The sequence below is a fragment of the Culex quinquefasciatus genome, chromosome 2 (genome assembly GCF_015732765.1).
Source record: "Culex quinquefasciatus strain JHB chromosome 2, VPISU_Cqui_1.0_pri_paternal, whole genome shotgun sequence".
NCBI classification, from domain to species: Eukaryota; Metazoa; Arthropoda; class Insecta; order Diptera; family Culicidae; genus Culex; species Culex quinquefasciatus.
Genome location: NC_051862.1, coordinates 209,695,447 through 209,719,088, shown reverse-complemented (window position 1 = coordinate 209,719,088; position 23,642 = coordinate 209,695,447). Strand labels below are relative to the sequence as shown.

General features: G+C 40.5%; 2 protein-coding genes across 4 annotated transcripts in view; both read right to left on the bottom strand.

The window, feature by feature from the left end:
• The window catches only part of LOC6051796 (potassium voltage-gated channel protein Shaw), a 261,314-nt gene extending 251,293 nt beyond the window's left edge, over positions 1 to 10,021 (bottom strand). For all 3 annotated transcript variants that reach the window (XR_005277836.1, XM_038258170.1, XM_038258172.1), the window contains exon 1: positions 9,217 to 10,021. The gene's annotated coding sequence lies outside the window, so the exon portion shown is untranslated. The remainder of the gene's footprint in view (positions 1 to 9,216) is intronic.
• Positions 10,022 to 15,360: 5,339 nt separating this feature from the next.
• Positions 15,361 to 19,630, bottom strand: LOC119766486. The gene is made up of 6 exons (XM_038251059.1): positions 18,599 to 19,630; positions 17,914 to 18,521; positions 17,426 to 17,821; positions 17,258 to 17,351; positions 16,022 to 17,189; positions 15,361 to 15,941 (listed from the first exon to the last, which is right to left on the bottom strand). The coding sequence occupies exons 1-6, from the start codon at positions 19,628 to 19,630 to the stop codon at positions 15,361 to 15,363; spliced, it is 3,879 nt and encodes a 1,292-aa protein (XP_038106987.1).
• Positions 19,631 to 23,642: the final 4,012 nt, after the last annotated feature.

The window sequence follows — 23,642 nt, the reverse complement described above, 5'->3', positions numbered from 1 at the left end:
TTTAATTTTTTCTAATAAAAAAAAGCTTATAATGAGTTTCAAATTAAAAGAAACGATAAAATTCTAAAATAATTCTTTACAACATTTTGATAAACTGCTCTTTTTTAGAAACATCTAAAAACATATAGAAAAACAAGCCTAATGGCCTATCTACAATCACTTAGCTTAGAATAGTTAAGCAAAGTAAAACTTAGAAAATGTACACAACTTACGGCCGTCATCCACAATCAACTTAGAAAATTTGCTGGGCTGATATACGTTGCTATGCAGTTGTTTGTTTACCTTTGATATATAAACGTCAACTTACCGTAGATTTTGAAATTTTCCAAACCATACGTCAAGTTTCTAATTTTATTCCTTTTCATTGTAGAAGATCAGATTCATTTCCATTGATTCAAACTCCTAAGCTAAGTGAAATTTTCTAATTTAAGTGATTGTAGATAGGCCATAACCCGACAACCTTCGTTCTGCCTTTTTCCATTGTTGACGTTTTGCTTTTTTGCTTATTCAGCCTTCTGTGATCAAAATTTGATTTTACGTAACTTTTTACATACAAAGTAGGCTTTGTCATCGTTCAACAATGACAGGAAAAGTAAGTAGTTTCACGACGGTATTGCAAAGAAGAAATTTAAACATTGGATTTTCTTTTGAAAAATATTAGTTTTTAAACTTAATTTTTGATTGGTATTTGAAGCGGGTTCGGAGTGACGTAACATTTTCGTAATATTTGCTGAGGCCAAATTTCAGTTGAAATTTTTAAATTATCCATGGAAAAGTGTATCTGACTTAACTTATCATTTAAAATAAAAATGACCAAATATTTGTGACTAATTTGATTTTTCCCGTTAAACCAAAATGTTTCAACAGAATTTAACCATTTATACTATATATAATAGCCCGGGTAAAAAAAATAAAATTGCTCAAATCAAAAAGTGTATGAGATTGCCCGAAAGAGTACTCAAAATGGGGCTTACAGCCCAAATTTCAGCCCATTTGTTTGAAAATTGGCTTGCCTTGAGCAGGAACAAGTTTCAATGGGAATTAACCCGTAAAACTTGAGCAATTGGGTACATTGCTCTGTACAAGTCTGTCGTTGAAATTTAACGAATTTTGCATACCATGGGGTCCAAGGGGATGGTCTGGGAAACAATTCCTCTGAAGGGTGCAAGATGATCCGAGGCCTCTAATCTTGCCTAGAAGCAGATTCATTCCGGCATCGCCGAAATTGTCATAGTCCCAACAAAATGTACAGGGATAAATCAAAGCACGCTAAGAAGGCTGCCTCGATCAGAGGACGCCACATGTCAATCAGCCACCACGTGGCAGGAGGGTTTCTCCAATTTTGGCTTTAAAAGTGGTTCTGTCAATGTTATAACATTTTATTTAGGCAGATATGTGTGCAAAACACTTTATAAACGTCAAATATCATTTTATACTCCAATTTCCACATACCCACATGGTAAGTTGAAAATTTCAGGCTAATTAGGTGAAACTTAGAAATAAATTTGTAAGCTTTCAAAAATATTTAACTTGAAATCGGTACATTTTACCAAAAATAAAAAAATGTAGAATACTTTTCGATTGCAAATTAAATTTTGCTTTAAATACTGACTCATTATAATGATGACATGCCAACATGATTATTTTAGAAATCATATCTTCTAAACCACCATCACGCACTATGGCTCAGAAGATATATTTTTAGCCCCCTTTTTTGAAAATTAAAGAATACGTTTTTTCCAAATCAAAAAATTAAAATTCAAAAACCAAAAAAATGCGATATTTTTGATAATTACTCTAGAACCAAACCATGCACCCCTCTGAACCAAAATCTTGAAAGGTCCTTTTTCTTAGCCCTCATGACGAACCGTCAAGTTTCCCGCCAAAGGGACAAAAATATTGATTTTACAAGCGCACTCAGGTTCGCTCCTGTCTGTGTGTGTGTGTAAGTGTGAATCTGATTCTTTGAGTAGCGAGCTCATGAAAGCTCCACTAAATTGTACCACATCACGACTGTTTGCGTTTGGCACGGAAAGCTACATACTACCCCTTTGCTACGACTACGACAGGTGGGTGATAGGGGTGGAGGAAGGTTGGGTAAAAGCTCACCACGCACTCGTCGACGGAGACCATGTCCCGCGACCACCGACGAGGAGAGTTGTAGAGCAATTTTGCGGTTTCAGTCGACGACACGCGCCTCGTTGCCGAAGGGTGAATGAATGAAAATATTTATTGTTACTTTGTGTGGATGTTTCATACATTATAACCTCCCAGCAGGGACTGCCAACATGATGTTGACTGGACTTCGAGTCGAAAGTGCGGTTTGGAATCGAGAGTTTCCAACTTAAAATTATGAAATCATGATTTTTCAAGCGTCCCAAAAACCTTCTTGATTTCCTTTAAAGAGAACTCATCCCAATTAATTGTGTAATTTCAAGCAAAAACAGTTCAAACTTCAAGAAAGAAAACACAATTCCTTTCAACAATACATCTTCCTTAAAAGCAAACGTTCTGGGAGCCTCCGAAGCGAAACCGAAAGCCCGCAGGGGAATTTCGTTCTGAAAAGTTTCTTTTCCCGGCTGTGTTTTTCGCAGCAATATTCTTTCACTCCAACCACCAGCGAAAATTCGAAGAAAACCGCGTTTACTTTTGCGTCTTGCTCGGGTGTTCCTGAAAACCTCAACTCAGCAGCTGGCACTGGCTGGCGCCCTTGCACAGAGTCCCTCCAATGCAGTGGAGATAATTGAATTTTGTACTTTGCATACTTGCTCAATGGCTTAGGAAGAGTGCGCGCACGAGGTGTGCAAATGATTCTCCCAGACCGTGCTTAACGTGTGTGTGAGGGGAAATTTGCTTCTGTGATAATATCTAATAAACGGCTTTGGTGCAAAGGTGGAAGGGGAGAGATTTCTTTAAAATAATTTTAAACATTATTACACAAGTTGAAGCTGGTTTAATCATTTGGTTCTGCTTTCAGGAAGGTGATCAATGGTAGTATAAAATTAAACATTAACATTATTTCATCATTTAAAATTGTAGGATTTTGTTTGCAACAATTTTTAAAATAATACAGGTAGGAATATTTAATCTAATTATCCTTTTATAAATACAATCCTGCTTCTTTTTCTGAAACGGCCATGAAAAAACTATTTATTAATTTCCACAATAAAAAGAAGAAAAATTGGCCTTTAAATTTTCCAGTAGACTGATTTTAAATAAGTGTTGAAATAGTAGTTTATGCAACAAGTTGCAAAGAGGATTTTTCAGCACGAGTCGTACATTTATCCAACGAGGTTCACCGAGTTGGATAAATACGAAGTTCTGAAAAAATCAAGTTTTAACGAGTTCCATACAACATTTTTTGCAATTCCAAAAAACACACACTGAGTGAAATTTTAAGTTAAATTTTCATGTATTTTTTCAATAAATCGTTCAAATAAAAAAAATGTTGAAAAGTGTTACTTTTCAAAACAAGTGCTGAAAAGTTCAACTTTTCAGCACCCATTTGAGTGCTGAAAAGTAGAACTTTTCAGCATTTATTTTGAAAAGTGTTACTATTCGATTCTGTTATTTTTGGTACAGAAAAGTAGGCTATTTCGTCGTTAAAGAATTACAGGAAAAGTGAGTAGTTTCACGACGGAATTGCAAAAAAATTATTTATGATTTGGAAAAATTGAAACTTTGAAACAAATCTCCAATTTAGACATCCTTTATAAAACCTGCCTTTTTATTTTTGGTAGGTCAATGTTATTTATTCTTCTCAATTCTATGACGATTGGCTTATCTTTAAATCGGTCCGAATTTTTCAGATGAGTCTAATAAAAATATTATTCAATTTTTAATATATATGTTTTTAAATACTAATACACGTAGAAATGTACAGATAATCATGCCTGTTTAATGGATAGATCATTCATTATGAATCTCTTTAAAATAACAAATTCTAGTACAAATTGGAAAAAAAATCAGTGAAGCTGCTGGATTCAACACATTAAAAAATGACAAAATTTGAACGATAACAATGGTGACTGGAAAATGCAAAAATAAAATATACATTTCCGAAGAGTATCGTTTTTTATTTTAACTGTTAGATCTCAAGTCAGAGTAAAAGTCAGAATCGGTGGAGTCAGAACTTTTTGGAGAGCTGAAGTCGAAATCGGAGTTGTATTCGCTATATCTTTGGAGGTCAGAGTTTAGAAGGCCCATAGTATGCATAGTTTTTTTTTTACTCTAAAAAAACTTTCAAAATCAATCGACTGAGTTGGAGAAGTGAATTCAAAAAAAAATGCCAAAAAATGCCAAAATCACTGTATAAAAAAAAATTATACCTAGTCAAGAAAACTCATGCATGTATTTTTTCTTTTGTTTTTGTCTCCTGTCTCCTTTGTACGCAACAAATTTTAACGCTATAAAAAATAACCTTGCCAAATTACACAAAAAACACTACAGTCATCCCTCATATTCGGAACACCCACAAACTTGAAACACTTTTATGATAATTTGTCAATAGCTTGTCAAATGCATCTTTTCTGGCAACCTTTAGGAGCTTTATTTCAACATTCTCTTGCTTTTTCACTAGTAAAGGTCGTTCTTTTAAAACAAAAAAACTACATTTTCAAGACTGTTTTATTCAGATCAGAAAAACTCTGCTCTTAATTGCCTTCTCCAAAATTGGGGGATGTTATTGTACACAGTAATAAATTATGTAAATTTGGAAGGTGTAATTTTGGAAGGTGTAATTTTGGAAGGTTGAATATTACCTCTTTAATGTTGTAATTTTATCTCAATTTAGACTGAAAATTTGGCATTACACCAGAAAAGTGGTAAAATTACACATTTCAGAGGTAAAATTACAGATTTTTACTGACATAAAAGATGTACTCCTTCCCAGATGTAATATTACCATGATTTTTTTTTCTGTGTACCTACCTCAATTATGAAAAAGTTGATTTCAACTGAAAATTTCTCCAAAAAAAAATATCAATGTTTTTACCAAAACCATAATTAATTATAGAATGTATTGGATTCAGCGTAAATACATAAAATTTCATATGAGTTTACATGTCCTACGACTCTCTACACTTAAATAACGGAAAATGGTTACGATTTTTAAAATATGTTTAAGCTTCAAAATGGCAATTTTTTGGAACGCCATAAAAAAACATCTCGGTCATCTCGATATATCATAAAATGAAACTTAAATTAATTTTCATGACCACAATTCTCCCTTCAATTCAAAATTTCATGAAAATCAAAGAGCAGTCGACCATTTTTGGATGTGGTGTAAGCTATATAAAAATTTTCCAAATGTTGTAACTGTTTGGTTTTAAACCAAAAAACAATTCTCTGTCAACAATACATGGATACGTACATAAATTAATTGTGGAAAAGCTCACAGAAAAATAAATCATGATAATATTTATTCTGGGAAGGGGTACATCTTTTATGTCACAAAAAAAAATTAATTTTACCTCTGAAAATGTATTATTTTAACACTATTTAGAAATAACGTCGCTTTTTCAGTCTAAATTGAGGTAAAATAACATCATAAAAGAGGTAATGTTCAACCTTCCGAAATTACACCTTCCAAATTTACACATTTTTTTTACTGTGCTGTGTATTTTGCTTTAATTTGTTTTTGGTTGATCACTCGATTTAAAAGGATCTATTGAAAATTTCGTTTTTTGAAGTTGATTTTATTTATCAGCTTAAGGACACATATTAACTTAACAATTATTTTTCTTGCCAAACTTTTTAACTTGTTTCTTTTTATCCTTTTTCAACACTTTTATGCATTTTTCGAATGGTTACGCTGTCCGCTTTGTAAGCGGATGATTCTGGGTTTGATTCCCATCTGCTGTAACCTTTCATCGGATGAGGAAGTGAAACGTCGGTCCTGGCCTTGGTTGTTAGGCCGTTAAGTCATTCCAGGTGTAGGAGTCTCGTCTCCATGCCATAAGTACAAACAACACACCAAACCAAGCCTACTCCGGTGGAATCGCTGGCGGTGGTTGGACTCGCAATCCGAAGGTCGTCAGTTCAAACACTGGGGTGGAAGGTTCCTTGGAGTAGAAAGAGGTTTGGGTGCTCTCCCCATTCAAGCCTTCGGACTCCTAGGTTCGAGCAGAAACGTGCAATAGAGACCACAAAAGACCCGGGGGTCGTTAATGTGGATGGTTTGATTTGATGCATTTTTCAATAAATTTCCAAAAATATTCAAATATTTTAACACTGTTTTAACATTTATAACCAGAACATTGTTGACAATAAAATTTAAAATCAATTTTTGACAGTCACTTCACTTATTTATTTATTTAGAATCATTTACGAATGTTTTCGTTTCCATATTAAGAATACGAGTTGATTTTCCATAACCTTAAATTAGTTTTAAAATAGTTTTTAGGGCGAAAACATGATTCTAAAAATATTTTCTATTAAATGTCTTTAATCATAATAAGGCCACTGCAAATGTTAATTTTTTGCCCCATCAACATTCAACCCCCGCCCCCCTACAAAAAAAAAATTATTGAAAAAAAAAATGTAAAATCGGTTGTACATTATTAAGACTGCTTTATAAAATGCTTATTCATGAATTTTCATTAACCTCTTCCCGCGCATAGCAAAATCATGATTTTTTTTTTCGTTTTTCTTCATTACTCGTAACTGGTTGGACAAAATTGGATGAAATTTTAATGGTTATAAGTTAATATTCTATATAACCTAATGCAGGTTAAACCAGGTTGAAAAATGCATGGTTGCAGAGAAATTTAAGTGTGAAGACAAAAAAATTTGGTGCTCTGGAGTAACCATTGGCTTGAGAGGGTTTTAATCTACTGTTTAAGCTCGAAAAAAATAATTTTCGGACCACAAATCGGTACAAAATTTAATAAATTCATTGATATTTTGCAAATTATGATAAAAGCATAATTGTAATGATAATGCATGCTGTGATTCTTTTCTATCCTAATTTCGAGAATCTGGTTTGACCTCGACCAGAGCCGAGGGACAAAAACTTTAAAAAAAGTGTGTATCAGCCTTATTTAAGTACCCGAACTGATGGTAATAACTAAATTCATGCCATTTCCATTACAAATACTGTTTAAATAACATAGACGGTGAGATAGCCGAGACGGTTGGGGCGCGGACTTGGTAATCTGGATATGACTCTCAACAGATTTATATGGAGCGGCCGTGGCTGACTGGTTACGGTGTTCGCTTTGTAAGCGAATGGTTCTGGGTTCGATGCCCATCTGCTCCCAACGAGAAAGTTAAGAACACATGAATTTGAAATGATGAATATGAACGAAAAATCAAAGTCGCTCGAGGCAGGGTTCGATCCCCCGTCCTTTGGATTGGTAAGCAAAAATGCTAACCACTAGGCCATGACGACTTGGTGAGCGTGGACTGGAACTAGGAATACTGTTACAGAGAGCGAGTTGTGGCGCTATAACCACGGCAAATAGTGTCCAGGGCATTCGTGGAAATACAATGTCCCATCCCAGAGGGTCCCCCGGAGTACCAAACCTTCTTAGCATGGTGCTCCCAATGAATACAACCAAATCTCGGAGCGTATGGTGGTGTGTCCCCACGCTTCTTCCTCCCCTGTCGATTCAGAATTGTGTTGTTGTTCGAACACTCAGTGCTCAAACTCAACCCAATTACGAGTCATCTCTGCGATACGGCTTTACGCAGTAGGCCTGGCCGCTTTAACGCTTGTGATGTTTCAATGCATTTCAATGCAATGGCGCACTACAAATGTTAATAAATGACAAGAAGAGTGCTAGGCGTCATCTAACCTAAGGCACTCTCCAGGATCCCTTCGAAAGATTGGCTGCGCTAGGGTCTGATTAGATTAGATTAGATTAGATTAGACAAATACTGTTTAAATAACAGAAAGTGTTATGGATTCTTCTTGAAAAATCAATTTTTGCATAAGAGTTGAAAAACAGTTTATGTTATCATAACAAAATTTATTATTTGTCTGATATTGATTGAAAGCCAAAACAACTTTGGAATAACATTTTTTGTTATGGAAGAATACCTCCAACTGTTATTGGGATGATTGGATTAGTTGTTAAAAAAATAATAATAACAAAAATTTGTTCCAAGAATAACTAAAAATGTCAATAGTCTGTTATTACAATTACAAAAAATTCATAACGACTAATAACAAATCTTGTTATAAATAACAAAAAAGTTATTGGCCTTGTATTTTCAAACATCAAAAAATTTAATTCCCAAGTTATTTCCGTCTGCTCGGGTAAACTAAAAAAGATTTGTTAACTTGAAATGAAAATCCAATTAATCACTCATGCTTAAAATCATAATATTAATACATAATTGGCTAGTCCAGTGTTTCCCAAAGTGGGTACTGGGCCCTACCACACAGAAAAAAAATCAATTCCCGTAATCGTGAAATGTGTTCATGAATTTGCGAACCAAGAAGGAACTTATTCATGAGTATAGCGCAAATTCATGAACACATTTTTCTGGCGAGGTCCTGGCCCCACCATTGATGTATGGAAAGTAAGGCCTGGTCAAAAATAGTTTGGAAATCAGTGGGCTAGTCAAATAACTACACAAATATTTGTTGGAGAAGATTGAGAAAAACGTGTTCCGATATCTTTTTGTTCAAATTTCTTGTTAATTTTTTGTTTTGATTTTTGAAATTTATAAATGATAACTTGCCTTAAAAAAATTATTATACAAATAATGTTCAATTTAAATTCTGCCACTAAGTCAGCTCACTCACTTTACTAGGCTTATTTTGTAGTCTGTTGCAACTTTTTTTTAAAGCCAAAATTCACTTTTCTCAAAGAATTTTCGAGTTCAAATTTTGTCGTAGCTTCAAACAAGCATCCAATTCTCAGTGTTTTTACTACCTCTTTCAACCGAAATACCAACTCTAGCCAACTAGTTGATCACCAAACATAAAAAAAAGTAAATAAAAAAACGCATTCGAAACAGAAAACCGAAATAAAAGCTCCAGATCGATTTTATCGACCTTCCCAGCGGAACAAAAAGGAAGGAAAATTCCACCACCCTTCTCCACACCAGCAACCGCAGGTGGGCCACATTGGGGAAGGTCCTTCCTCCCCTTCCCCTTTCCACCCCTTCCCCTCACCCACACACACCATTCTAATAGGTTATATTTTCGTTATAATTAAAGCCTGAATTATTGAAGGCCTGCAGCCAGCATGGGGTAGACCAACCAACCTTTTTCACTTTCGGCCAGTCCAGTTCAGCGTCCAGTGTCCGGTCTATCCTTTCGGCGGTGGGGCTGGTCGTCGTCCCACAAGTGGGCGACCCCCTCCCGGTTAAAAATCCAATTGTTGGGTGGGGGCGAGGTTTTGTGAAGTTTTCACTTTCGATTCCAGCGACACATTTATCTTCGTTAGACTTTGCTGGACACGAATTTTGCTTGCCTTTTCTTTGGGGTTGTTGAATTTTCCTTTCTTAAACTTTCCACAGCTGATTTTTTCCTGGTTTTTATTCCTTGGATTTCGTGCAAGCATCCAATTTCCACACCCGGTTTTTCACATCTCAAACACCAAAGGTTTTCCCGTTCTTCCTCCCACAGCTCACTGCCACAGGCGGGGAAAAATCTATAATTTTCCTTCGATTTTCCGTCACCGAAACACCGGTCTTCAAGAGGTCACTTCCCTTCGCCCCCTTTTCGTACGCCACTGGTCACCACCGTTCAACTCCAGCAAAACCACGGTCACGTGCTTGGAAATTTTCGTTTATTTTCTTCAGAGTCTTAACGCTCTCCGCTGGTTGTAACTTTTCCCACAGAACCCTTTTCTGCCCCCTCTCCCGTTGTTTTCCCCAAACCAACTGGGATGGGTGAAATAGTTTTTAAAGGGGAACACACCTCTGTCCCCCCCCACACTACTACTGTCCGCTACTACCGTTTCCGGGGAGGCCCGAAATCCTCCGGCAGCGAGGGCGAGTGTCCGTTTGCGCTCTCCAAAAGGGCGGTTCAGCAACGGACGACGGCTCGACGACGACTACTGGACTGACTCTGGTGTTACTTTGGTGTGGAGGGAGCGTGCCACTACACGGAATCGATCGTCAGAGGAAAATTGGGAGAGAAACTCGATCAAGAGAGGAGGAAAGCTCTTTTGCGATTGGGAGATTGGGAGAGTAGCGTGACACACGTGTCTTTGTTTGAGTTTTGGGAGAGAAAGAAGAGTGGAAATGAAAAATCAGAAGCGTGAGAAAGCGGAAAATGGTTGGAACGGTTGGAAAGTGGAACGACGGAGAAAATGATGACAGAAATGGGTGGTTTACTGTTGTTACTGGTTGGGAAAGAGAAAATGTGAAAGCTTCTTTTTGTGATTACAGAGCGCTTTGGGTTGGTATGTTTGTGTTGTTCTCAATGAAAGCTCTGTGAAGTGCTTCCGAAGAGCCATAACTAGTTGATTGTAATAATTGACTTCTGAAAATCAGGTTAATTTTTCTGAAAGAAAGAGCAGTGTTTTAGCATTACTTTAAACATTTCGAGCATATTTTTTACCTATTTAATGCAAAACATTTAATTGTTTTATTGTACACGCAATTATTCTATTGTATCCATTGAAATAGAAATATAACTCATGGCAGGCCGTAAAGAAACTTTCTGTTCGTAGATATACAGTCCAGACTTGATTATACGAAGTTTCGATTATCCGAAAATCGATTATCCATAATTTGGTATGAGACTTTGGATAATCGTATCATGACCAAAACTATTTTTTTCCTGTTTTTGGCCATTTTAGCCGCCATCTTGGATTTAAACATTCTTAATCATTTTAGAGTAGTTTATGGGCCATAGGACCATCAAAAATAAGACATAAAAACACTTTTTGCAATTCCGTCGTGAAACTACTTACTTTTCCTGTCATTCTTGAACAACGAAATAGCCTACTTTTCTGTACCAAAACTAATAGAATCGAATAGCAACACTTTTCAAAATAAATGCTGAAAAGTTCTATTTTTCAGCAGTCAAATGGGTGCTGAAAAGTTGAACTGTTCAGCACTTGTTTCGAAAAGTAACACTTTTCAACATTTTTTTGATTTAAACGAGTTATTGACAAAGTACATGAAAATTTGACATAAAATTTCACTCAGTGTGTGTTTTTTGGAATTGCTTGATTTTTTCAGCACTCTTCGTATTTATTCGGTGAACCTCGTTGAATAAATGTACGATTCGTGCTGAAAAAATCCTCTTTTTGCAACTTGTTGCATAAACTACTATTTTATCATGATTCGATTACCCGAAGTGAAATTTTTTCGAGGCCTTGGATAATCGAGTCTGCACTGTATTAAAGAGATAAACTGAATTGATTTACAGAAACTAATATACTCGTTAATTCTGATAAATACCTTAATTCACCTTGATTTCTCATAAAGCATAATGCAAAATTCATCAATTTGTTTTTTTGATTTTGCTCTTGTCAAATTAGGCCGATGCAAAAAACAAAAAATAAAAAAAATATAACAGCAAGCCATAATGTGAACATGTTAATGCAGAAACTGCTTTAAAATGCATTTGGAACTAGTCCAGTTGTTTTGCGATCTTAAGTTTTTTAAAAAAGTAAAATTTGACAAAAACAAATAAATAATAAAAAACAAAAAAAAACTTTTTGCGATATAACATCGAAAATTTTCAAAAATTCAAAAGATGTTTAAATCAACCCGAACATGCTAAAAATGATTTTAAACTCAGGGGAATGCATTTTAAATCGATTTCAGCTAATTGCACTTCAATTTCTATTGAAATTTTGACGTTTTTTGAAAAAATGTTTTTTGCCCTCTGACAAAAACTTCAAATAAAATTTGTACCAGCCTTAGAACAAAACATTTCTAAACAAAATTTTGAAAATAAATAAATAAATAAGACGAATGTGCTTTAACAAATGAAAAAAGCACATTTGACCAAAAAATATAACCTCAATGAATTTTTGTTTTTGACTGAAACATTTCAAGGAGATTGCCAAAACAAACGTATTTTTCCAGTATTTTGATGAAAATGCAATGATGCAAACCTCAAAAAAATACTATTTATTTTTGTTACTGCAATATGGGTATCAAATGATCGTGATTTATTCATACTATTCGAATGCCACAATTTTTACTTACTTAAAATTATCAATAACCCACGTACTTTCGAAAAAAAATACTCAAAATTTCAGCTTTTTAATATATGAATATTAAATGACCCTACCATTAAAATTTTTATCATACATTTCGAAATATGTAACACAATTTTTGAAAGTACTAAAAAAATTCACAAAACTACATATTATCGAAAAAGTATTCAAAATTTCAGTTTTTAACATTATGGTCATCAAATGGTAGTGGATTTTTAAACATTTTGAAAGTTTAACACATTTTTTTTGAGATTCTCAAAATTTTCACAAACTACGTTTTTTCGAAAAAAGTACTCTAAATTTCAGTTTTTTGCAAAATGGGTATCAAATGATCAGGAATTTTTCATACATTTCGGAAGTTATTGCACAAATTCATGAACATACACAAATTTTCAACAAAACTACATGTTTTCGAAAAAATACTCAAAATTTCAGTTTTTTTGCAATATGAGTATAAAATGATCGGAATTTTTCATACATTTCGAAAATATTAAAACATATTTGTGAAAACATTTCTTTTTTATAGAACTACGTTTTTTCGAATAAAAAACTCTAAATTTGAGGTTTACAATATGAGTCACAAATGATCGGGATATAAAATTTTCATGTTCATTTTCACTTCAAACTTAATTTTTTTACAATATGGGTGTCAAATGTTCGGGATTTTTGCGTATATTTCGAAAGTGGTAGAACACATTCATCAAATTTTTCACAAAATTATGTTTTTACAAAAAAAAAAATACTCAAAGTTTTAGTATTGAATGAAACAGACAAAAAAAATTTAGTGTTTTTTTGGGAAATTCGAAGTTTTGTGAAAAATTTTAGTTTTTTTTTCAAAAACTGTGTTATAACCTTCAAAATGTATGAAAAAGTCCCGGTCATTTCATACCCATATTGTTATATTTTGAAATTTTGTTATTTTTTTTTTTTGTTCGAAAATACGTAGCTTAATGAAAATTTTGAGTATTTGAAAAATAATATTAGTTCCGAAATGCATTAGAAAATCCCATTCATTTGATACCTACAAACCCACAAAAATAATTTTATGTAATTATAGTTGCAATGGATAGCTGACATCATCCCGTTTCTAAAACACAATATTTTTTTAAAGTTTGTATTATTTTCCATAGAATTATAGCCAAATGTCTCCCATATAGCCAAAATCCCATAAGCTCTGTGCTTCAGTTATGTACGCGTTGGTTTACAATCCCCCATATGTGATGCTAAACCGAGGCATGACTGTACACTAAAAATAAATAAAAAATAACGCAAAAAAATGCACATTTAAAAAATTGTATTCAGTTTTTTTTATTTCATTTCATATTTTTAAGATGTTTGGAAAGTTTTTTTCTTTGTATATTTCGATTTAGAAGAGGAAAGGCTTTGAATTGATATTTGCTTCGGTATATAAACCTCCCTTGAAAAAGATGTTTAAGTTCTTAACTTCAATAGAATTTAACTTTTTAAATTGCTTTACATATTGATCTTCTTTTTCTTAAATATATATTAAATCTATTCTAAACCCGGAAAGCTAATTTAATCTTTGAAAAGGAAATTCTTAATTCATGATAATCTTTTAATTCTTATTTTTAATGCATTTTTCTATATTGAATTTTATTGCATGTAGTATTTCATGGGCTTATCAATTTTTTATGAATTATTTTTTTAAGATACCTTTCGCATTCTCATATTCTTCATGCTTTGTTACAATGGAACATTGCAATGTTCAACAATTTGAGTACGAAATAATATCATGAAATCATTTTCAACGGCTCCTTGTTTAAAAAAATAATATGATTATTGTAGGTTGTTATTGTTTTGTTTCGAACATTTAAATAATACAACTGTTCAGCACAGAGCGAACGGTGCCGGGATCGAAGGGCTTTCCTTGCTACACCTTGTGTAGCACCGGTTAAGCACACGCACACACACACGGTCTATCCACGGTGACCGAGGGCTTGGGTCGCCACAAGCCCTTCTTCGTCCGCAGACCACAAATCTTCAGCGCTGGCCGCTCTTGCCACCTTTCGCCAGGTCGGTCAAGATGCGCCACAATCCCCAAGAGCAAAGCGATTTGCCTCCAAATCGGCTAAGTCCCGATTTCTAGGGCACTTAGCGAATTCACGCGCGATCGAACCGTTCGGACACAGCAAAGAAAAAAGTGTTGCGGGTCAACAAACTTTATTCCGAGAGAGAACGCGGCGTGTAAGGGCACAAACTGGTGTGTACGCGGTGATCGTTTATTCCGAACTGATACTCTAAGTACAATTCTTCTCCTATAGAGCTTCGAGCTGTACAGCGATCTGCTGTACGATGTGTGTATTGCATGTGTGTGATCACTTTCAGATCACTTTCAGTGTTGGCACAAATTTACATTTATGTTTAGGTTATTAGGTAGATATTTACAAATTCTAAATTAACTAATTTTAAGTAACCCAATGTTCCCTTAACCGTACTATTTACAATTCTTAAGTTACATCTTCAACATTCCGGCCACCTTGAAATGTGGCAGCATTTCAACTAAAACTACTTAATTTCTAATCACACTTCCCTACTCTAGCATTTTCCCTAAATCAAAATTGCACTGTTTCGTTGGTGCAGCAAACAGGTGTGGGATGCTCCGATGCAGGTGAAGTGCAGCAAGGCTCGTTCAGCCTCAGCGTTTGTCCTCGCCACCGAGAAAGACAGAAAGACCAGGTAGATCAAACTTGCGAGTGTGGGTTATTGGAACCGCAATTACCTGTACACTGCGCAGGTGCGCATCGAGCAAGTTCTCCCAAGTGGGTTGCTCTACCTGGATTTGGTGCGAGTTGTCTCGCTCTGCCTCGACTGCTCATCCTCGCCAAACCGGAAAAAGAAAGACCAGGTAGATCGAACGGGTTGATGTGGATTATTGGAAACATAATTACCTGGACTATGCGCAGGTGCGCATCGAGCAAGATCTCCCACAATGGGTTGCTCTACCTGGACTTTGATGATGATCATTGGCTTGGTGTTGGCAGGAGAGCGATGCGGGCGACAGCACGTACGACTTCCTTGGCCGAACGATGCCGTCTTTTCCCGGGTGCAGCTTCACGATTTTTCCGAGGGGCCAGCTTGCAGGCGGAACGTTGTCTTCCTTGATGATGACGACTCTGCCGACCTCGACGGCGACAGGTGGGTTGCAACCTTTCGTCGCACGTGACTGCAGCTGCTGCAGATACTCGGGGTACCAGCGTGCCCAGATTTACTGGACTCGTTTCTGCGTCAGCTCCCAGTTGTTGAGGCGGTTGTCTGGAATCTCCTTCAGGTCCATTTCCGGAACGGCTTGGAGGTTGCTCCCGACGAGAAAATGTCCCGGGGTCAGGACTTCAGCGTCTGCCGGGTCGTCCGGCATGGGCGTGAGTGGGCGAGAGTTGAGGCACATCTCTATCTGCGCCAGCAGTGTGAGCATGTCCTCGTAGTTGGCACTAGTGGTGCCCATCGTCTTGAGTAGGTGTGTTTTGGCTGATTTGACCGCCGTCTCCCACAGTCCGCCGAAGTGCGGCGCGCGTGGTGGGATGAATTTCCAGCGAATCCCGTTCTCTGCGCACCAGGTGAAAATCTCATTCCGATCGACTTGTTCGACCTTCAGCATCTGGTACACACGGTGCAGTGCATTCGCAGCACCCTTGAAGGCGGTCGCGTTGTCAGAATTCAACTCGACAACCTGTCCTCTGCGGGCGACCAGTCGACGTAGAGCTGCGATGAATGCTGGTGTGGATAAATCGCTCACCAGCTCGATGTGGACCGCCTTGGTCGAAAAGCAAACGAAAATGGCCACGTAGACTTTGGTGGGGCGCGGTTGCGTACAGGTGACTTGATATAAAACGGCCCGCAGTAGTCAACGCCGCAGACAGAGAACGGACGAGTTGGTGCGACCCTCGATGCTGGCAAATCTGCTATGCTCTGGATTACCAGCGTGGGTTTACTGCGGAAACAGGTGTGGCAGCGATGGTAGACAGATTTCACCAGGTTTCGTCCGCCCAAGATCCAATACTTCTGGCGGAGAGTGGCCAGCATGAGGGCGGGACCTGCGTGCAGTAGTTTCTCGTGGAAGTAACTAGCCAACAGAGCCGTTAGCGGGTGTCGCGCAGAGAGAACAATCGGGTGTTTGCTTTCGTGAGTAAGTTTGGCGTTCCGAAGCCGGCCACCGACTCGCAGGATACGGTTAACGTCAACAAACGGGTTCAACCACTTGAGTGGCGACGACTTGGACACCCGTTCACCTCCAGAGAGGTCAGAAATCTCCTCAGCGTAGTGTTCTTGCTGCGCTAGGCGCACCAGCGAGAATTCAGCGTGTTGGAGTTCGTGCGTAGAGAGCGGCGTAACCGATAGAGGGGTTGTTACTTTTCCAACAGTAAGCAGGGCGTACTGTTCAGGTGCATCGCGCCGTTGCACCGAGCGTTCACGAAGCTTGGAAAGAAAGCGCTGGCAGAATGCGATGTCGCGACGGAGCTTAGGAAAGCTCGAGGTCAAGCTGAAAACACGGTTGCTGAAATCAGCCTCGACGGTGGTCATCGCAACGATCGGCACCTTGCGTTCTTCCTTGGTTACAGCTGAAGCGTCTGCGGCTGTCAACACAGTTTTTGGCCAGTAGTCCGGGTTTTGCTTCAGCCAAAGGGGCCCAAACCACCAACACAGACAATCGAGCAGTTCCAGCGGGCTCAGTCCTCGAGAGATGTAGTCGGCGGGATTGTCGACGCCGGGTACGTGTCCCCAGACATGGCGGCTAGTGCACAGCTGGATTTGGGACACCCTATTCGCGACGTACGTCTTCCAACGGCTGGGCAGAGAGTTCAACCAGTGAAGAACCGTAAGCGAATCTGTCCAGAAGAAGACTGGAACGGCATCAGACAGGTTCAGGGCTTTCTTGACTTTCTTGTACAGCTGCGTAGAGAGCCGGCCACCATTTAGCTCCAATTTGTTGATCGAGTCATGGGACGACAGCGACGCGACCTTGGACTTCGAGGACAGCAGACGAGTGGTAACTCCGTTGGCGGCCGCAGCTCGGACGTAACAGCAGGCGCCGTAAGCCTTTTCCGACGCGTCGGAGAAAAATGCAACTGGATAGTGGCGCCAGGCGTAGAGACGAACCGCGGAACCTTGACCTGGCTGAGCATGTGCAGCAGCATGTGGAACTCCTTCCATTCCAGCTGGATCTTGAGTGGGAGCGGGTGTCCCACGCGCAGGCTTCTCCTTTGTGTTTGAGCGCCCACAAGCGCTGCATAAACAGCTTCGCCTTCAATGTTGTTGGACCATCCAGTCCAAACGGGTCCCAAATCTGTGCGATGTAAGACATCACTTTGCGCTTTGAGAGCACCGACGCAGGGGGTGGTAGTTGGACCCGGAAACAGAGGGTGTCTGTCTGTGGGTCCCAAACGATGCCGAGTGTGGTTACAGTTTGACCATCTTGCAGGTCGTAAACCGGCAGAAGTGCAAGATCCTCGGGTGGAATGTCTCGTAGCACTTCAGGGGCGTTAGACGCCCACTTCTTGAGCGGAAAACCAGCAGCAGCAAGCATCGTAGATATCTCGCGGCGCAGTTTGATCGCCGTTTCCACGTCCGGCGCACCAGAGATCAAGTCGTCGACGTAGAAATCTCGTGCAACAGCTTCAGCAGCGTCCGGGTGGAGTTCTTTGTTGTCTTGCGCGATCTGAGCGAGCGTTCTGGTTGCCAGAAAGGGAGCGCTTGCCGTGCCGTAGGTGACCGTCCGCAATTCGTAGGTCGAGATGGGATCCGTCGGGTTGAATCGCCAAACAATCCGCTGCAGAGGCCGATCGTCAGGATGCACGAGCACTTGACGGTACATCTTTCGACGTCCGCCACCAGTGCGACCGCTTGAAACCGGAACTTCAGCAGCGTCGACAGCAGGTCCGGTTGAACGACCGGTCCAACGAGCATCTTTTCATTCACCGAGTAGCCGGACGACGTCTTGCACGACGCGTCGAAGACGACCCTGACCTTCGTCGTTGTGCTTGATTGTTTGAAGACAGGGTGGTGCGGCAAGTAGCAGTGTGGCCTCCGGTAGTCCACAGGTCCGTCCACCAACTCCATGTGGCCCAGCGACAGATACTCGTGCATAAACTTGTGGTAGGCCTCCTTCGTCGCAGGATCTCGATCCAATCGACGTTCCAGGCCGAGAAAGCGGCGCTCTGCGATGGTCTTGGAATCCCCCAGGACGATTTCAGGGTTATCGGTCAGGGGAAGACGAACCACGTACCTTCCTGTAGCGTTACGGGTGGTCGTCTTGGCGAAGAACTCCTCGCAGCGATTCTCGTCGACAGAGTGAGCGGGGCCTTCCGGGATCGTCTCAACTTCCCAGAATCTCTGGATTGCAGCCTCCAGACGATCGTTCACAGCTGAAAGCTGACAGATGCGGGGATGCAGGTAGTTTCAGCGGATGCGGTGCCAGATACCGCCCAACCAAAGTGCGTTTCAACTACCCATGGAAGACCTGCTCCAAGCGAGATCTTCCGCCCAGTGTGCAGTTCCCAGAACGATTCACTGCCGATCACCAGGTCGATCGGTTCAGGTACGTTGAAGCGTTGATCTGCCAGCACAATATCCGGAAGTTTCCATGTCGACACGTCTATCGGCACGGTTGGCAGCTCTGCAGAAGGCTGCCTCAGGATCAGGAACTCCAGCTTCGTAGAAAACGTTGTGTTCCTGGACTCGATCGCGGCTGTGATTGCGCTGCGAACTCGTTGTGTTGAAACTCCAATCCCAGCTACTGCGACGTCCACCTTGATCGGCCGATTGTAGAGGTTCTTTGCCAGCTGACCCGACATGAAGTTTGACATCGAAGCTGAGTCCAGCAACGCTCGCGCCTTGTGCTTCTTGCCGTGATCGTCAACCACATTCACCACAACCGTCTCCAGCAGAACCGTGTTGTATGCAGTTTGCACTGCCATGCTGACTTGTGGAGTGGTAGAACTTGAGCCTACTGGGGCCGCGTTCGCCGACGCGGTGTTGGACGGTTGATCAATTGTGACGGAAGTCACAGCAGGAGTCGATGAAACCCTCGTCGGAGACGAGACGTGCACAAGTGAATGGTGTTTCTGCTTACAAGTTTGGCACGAGAACTTGGACCCACACTTCCTGGCCGGGTGGCCAGCCGAGAGACAGTTCCAGCACAGCCGTTTCTGCGCAACCAGGTCTCGGCGTTGCTGCACATCCTTCCCAAGAAACACTGGACATCTGCGTAGATGATGGTTCTCCGAACACCCAAGCAAGCACGAACCGTTCGAGCTGGAGGAAGAGGCAGCGTTGGCAACGAACCTCGGCCGAGATTGTTTCGATGAGGAACCGGTCACCTTTGCCGATGCCGACTGCTTGGACTCCGATCCGCTAGCTTCCAAAACGCGTACCCGTTGGTACAAGAACTCGATCATGTCGTCGTACTTAACGTCGGCCTTCTCGCTATTCTTCTCCTCCCACGCTCGCAACGTCGCTTGATCCAACTTGTACGACAGCATGTTTACCAGCGGCGTGTCCCAATGCTGCACAAGTTCGTCCAACTTCTCGAGCGCCTTCACGTGGCGTTGAAGTCATCAGCCAAGTTGTGGATCGCAGACGCACACTCCTCTGGCACTGCTGGCAAATCGTACAAACCTCTGAACAGCTGTCGCTTCAGGTGACGCTTGTCGTCGTACCGCTTGAGTATCGCTGACCACGTCGTGAAGTAGTTGTCAGCCTTGATATCGACGGATTCGTAAGGCTTCTTGGCTGTCGGTCCCAACGACTGCAGCAGGTACTGCAGCTTGGCTACAGTTGGTATGTCCGAGTTGGCATGGATCATCGACACAAAAGTGTCCCGGAAGGACAACCAGCGTGAGTAGTCTCCGTCGAACTGCGGCAATTCGATCTTCGGGAGACGCAGGTGGAAATTGTGCGAGTGCGAGTGAGACATCGTAGACATCTCCAATGTTTGGTTGAGATCGACAGGTCGCTTGGAGAGCAAAAATCCCTTGATGTCACAGTAGCGCTGCTCGAAGTCGACCCGCTGAGCAATGTTCGCGTCCAGATTGTTCGGCTCATCCAACTTCTCGATGTTGTTCTGCACGTCTAGGAAGTCGTTCTTCAGCTGATCCAGGGAATCGAGTCGCACTGACACTTGGCACATGTCCAGCTCGCCGTTGAACTTGCTCACAAACTTCTCGATGTTGTCACGCAGCGCGAGAATCCCCTTGCGCTTGGCCAACCGCTCGGCCAGAACTTTGGTCGCTTCCTTAGGCGGCATCTCGACGGCTTGAACAGCTACCAGCAAAGATGTCTTCTCCCGCGACGATCTCGTTCCAGCAAACGACGCTTACAGGTCAATCACCCGCAGCGCAGGTCAAGCACCTCTTCAACAGCAGCAGCACCACCACAGATACTGCTCAGCAACAGCAGAACGACCTGTAACACTCGCGCGCGACCTGGTATTTCTACCACAACGACACTGGCACGCGTGACCGTAATTCCACGCGCGCGCGCACGATACCGCGTACGGTATGTCCCACACACGACGAACGAGGTGTACCCGTCTTGGTACAACCTCCCAGCGCGATGGCGCCGATCCCGATCCCGATCCGCGGGACAGTAGCTCGGACGGCCGCGTGGCCCGTAATCACCCAATGCGCGCACTTCCCGGTCCGTATGGCCTTCGATCCGGCTCGAAGGACCACTAATGTTCAGCACAGAGCGAACGGTGCCGGGATCGAAGGGCTTTCCTTGCTACACCTTGTGTAGCACCGGTTAAGCACACGCACACACACACGGTCTATCCACGGTGACCGAGGGCTTGGGTCGCCACAAGCCCTTCTTCGTCCGCAGACCACAAATCTTCAGCGCTGGCCGCTCTTGCCACCTTTCGCCAGGTCGGTCAAGATGCGCCACAATCCCCAAGAGCAAAGCGATTTGCCTCCAAATCGGCTAAGTCCCGATTTCTAGGGCACTTAGCGAATTCACGCGCGATCGAACCGTTCGGACACAGCAAAGAAAAAGTGTTGCGGGTCAACAAACTTTATTCCGAGAGAGAACGCGGCGTGTAAGGGCACAAACTGGTGTGTACGCGGTGATCGTTTATTCCGAACTGATACTCTAAGTACAATTCTTCTCCCTATAGAGCTTCGAGCTGTACAGCGATCTGCTGTACGATGTGTGTATTGCATGTGTGTGATCGGCTTTAGACCACTTTCAGATCGTGTTGGCACAAATTTACATTTATGTTTAGGTTATTAGGTAGATATTTACAAATTCTAAATTAACTAATTTTAAGTAAACCAATGTTCCCCTTAACCGTACTATTTACAATTCTTAAGTTACATCTTCAACAACAACATAGAGTTTAAATAATACCTTTTTATATTAATGTATTGAGACAAATGCCACTCGATGAAACTTCATCTTTGTTTGAAAATAAAATTAAACCACGGTGATTCAAAATGTCAATTATTCAAAAAAAAATTAAAAAAGACTTACCAATCAAAAAATAACGCATGAAAAGATAAATTATTTTGTCTTCAACACACATATTTTATGTTATTTTTCGGTAACTTTTTTTAAATTGATTTTAATAGCTGAAGTCATGCTAGATGTTTCCCGTTTTACCTTTCAAAAATATGGTATTATATATGATCTACACTGCTAGGCGTTAGTTGGTTTTTCATCCCTAAGAAAAATTCAACAAAAAAAAACGAACCTCAAAGAGTGTCTCTCAAATTACACACAGTTCATAAATAATAGTAAACAACTAGTAGAGTGAGCTTTCACCAACAGGCTGCAAACATTGCTCTCCCTCATTTACCCTCGTTACATGTAAGTGTGAGCAAGTTTGTTATGCCGGAAAATGAGAGATTTTTACCAAATTCTCAGAGACAATTTACATTACGGAGCGCGTGCAACACTGTTCACGTTCTCGCTCCCATCCACCCTCACCAGCATTGAATGTTGGGCAGAAAAACATTGAAGAAAAGCTTTCCGTGCCAGAAGAACCACTCCTATCTTTGGGAAGTGGAAAATCTGCTGCTGGTTTGTGCTTTTCTTACAAGAAGTTGAGTCGCCAAATCGATCAAGAGCGTCCGTTCTAAGAGTGCGAGTTTGGCGGAGAGTTTTGTTCTTACAAAAGAGACGAATCGTTTTTCATGTTTTTTGTTGTTGCGCGAGAGCGTGAGAGAGTGGAAAATGAAAAACAATAAAATACGAAATTACGAGAAAACAGTCATGTGTTTGCGTTTCGTGAAGAATGGGAGTGAATAATTTATGTTTTCTTTTTGTTTCTATTTTCTTGTCTTTGAAAAACATTGAAAATCGAAAAAGGGAGCGTTAAAACACCACTTTAATTCTCGTATGGGATCGTCGTTTAAAAAGACCAATTTTGGGAGTGGTTTTGATTTACATTCGTGGCGGCACTTTGGAAACGCATTTCTTCCAAGTTGGTCTCTTTGTCTCAAACCAGCCAGCCAGCACATCCTTCCTTTTTGGTTTTGTCCTGACTTGCCACCGTCGAAAGTCGTTTTTCTTTTCCCCCCAGAACAGTAAATTCCTCATCGTTTTCTTCATCTTTTTAGTGTTTTTCCCCCTTCACGGTCGGCCGACGCTTCATTATATTTTGATTTTCTTTTCACTGGTCCTTTTTTTTCGTTGTGGAGAACAAAAGTTGGGGAGAGCTTTTCCTTACAAAATTTAAGGGGGAGGGGAGTTTTTCTTCTTTGTGTGGGAACGTGTGTTGGGTTGGTTTCCTACTAAGGAAAAGTGACGCTCGGTTTGGAGCAACCATTGCGAAAAGTTTTCCTCCAGACTCGACGGCCCACCGAGGACGACGAAGAAACTAAGACGCTGGTCGGCCTTTGTTAGACGGAGGTTTTCCGTGAAGGAGAGAAAATCACTTAAAAGTGATAACATTCTCAACATTAATCTTTTTTCACAATGTTTTTACAAATCAAAATTTATTGTTTTTTTATATAAAAATGCATTTTAATGTTATTTCATATCAAAATTAAAAAGTATTTTTTCGTGAAATTTCAAGACTAATTCCTCTAAATACAATCAAAAAGCTTTCACCAACTTTGCCACAAAACAAACCACGTGCCATTCGTCCGAGTCCGTGAACCTAGCAGGAGCAACGAGAGACAGAGCTCTAAACATATTAGATAGAGCGTCCAATTTCCCGGGGTTACAAATTTCCCGGGAAACGGGAAATTTTCAACCAATTTCCCGGGAAATCCCGGGAATTCCCGGGAAATTTAAATTTATTGAAAATTGTTTTGATCTTGGTTCTGCTGCAACTCAGTTGTTTAGAACAGCGACTGAAAGGCTAAAACCAGTGTGAAGATCAATTAACAGCTTAACTGTATGTAAAAAATCATAAAACTGCAAGAAAATGTTATCTTTTTTTTTATTTTATAAGCTCCACTAGTACAATAAATCAAAAAATGATGTCATTTATTTTTTTATCAAGCTAATAGGGGAGTTTGGGGTAATATGGACAGTGGGGGTAATTTGGAC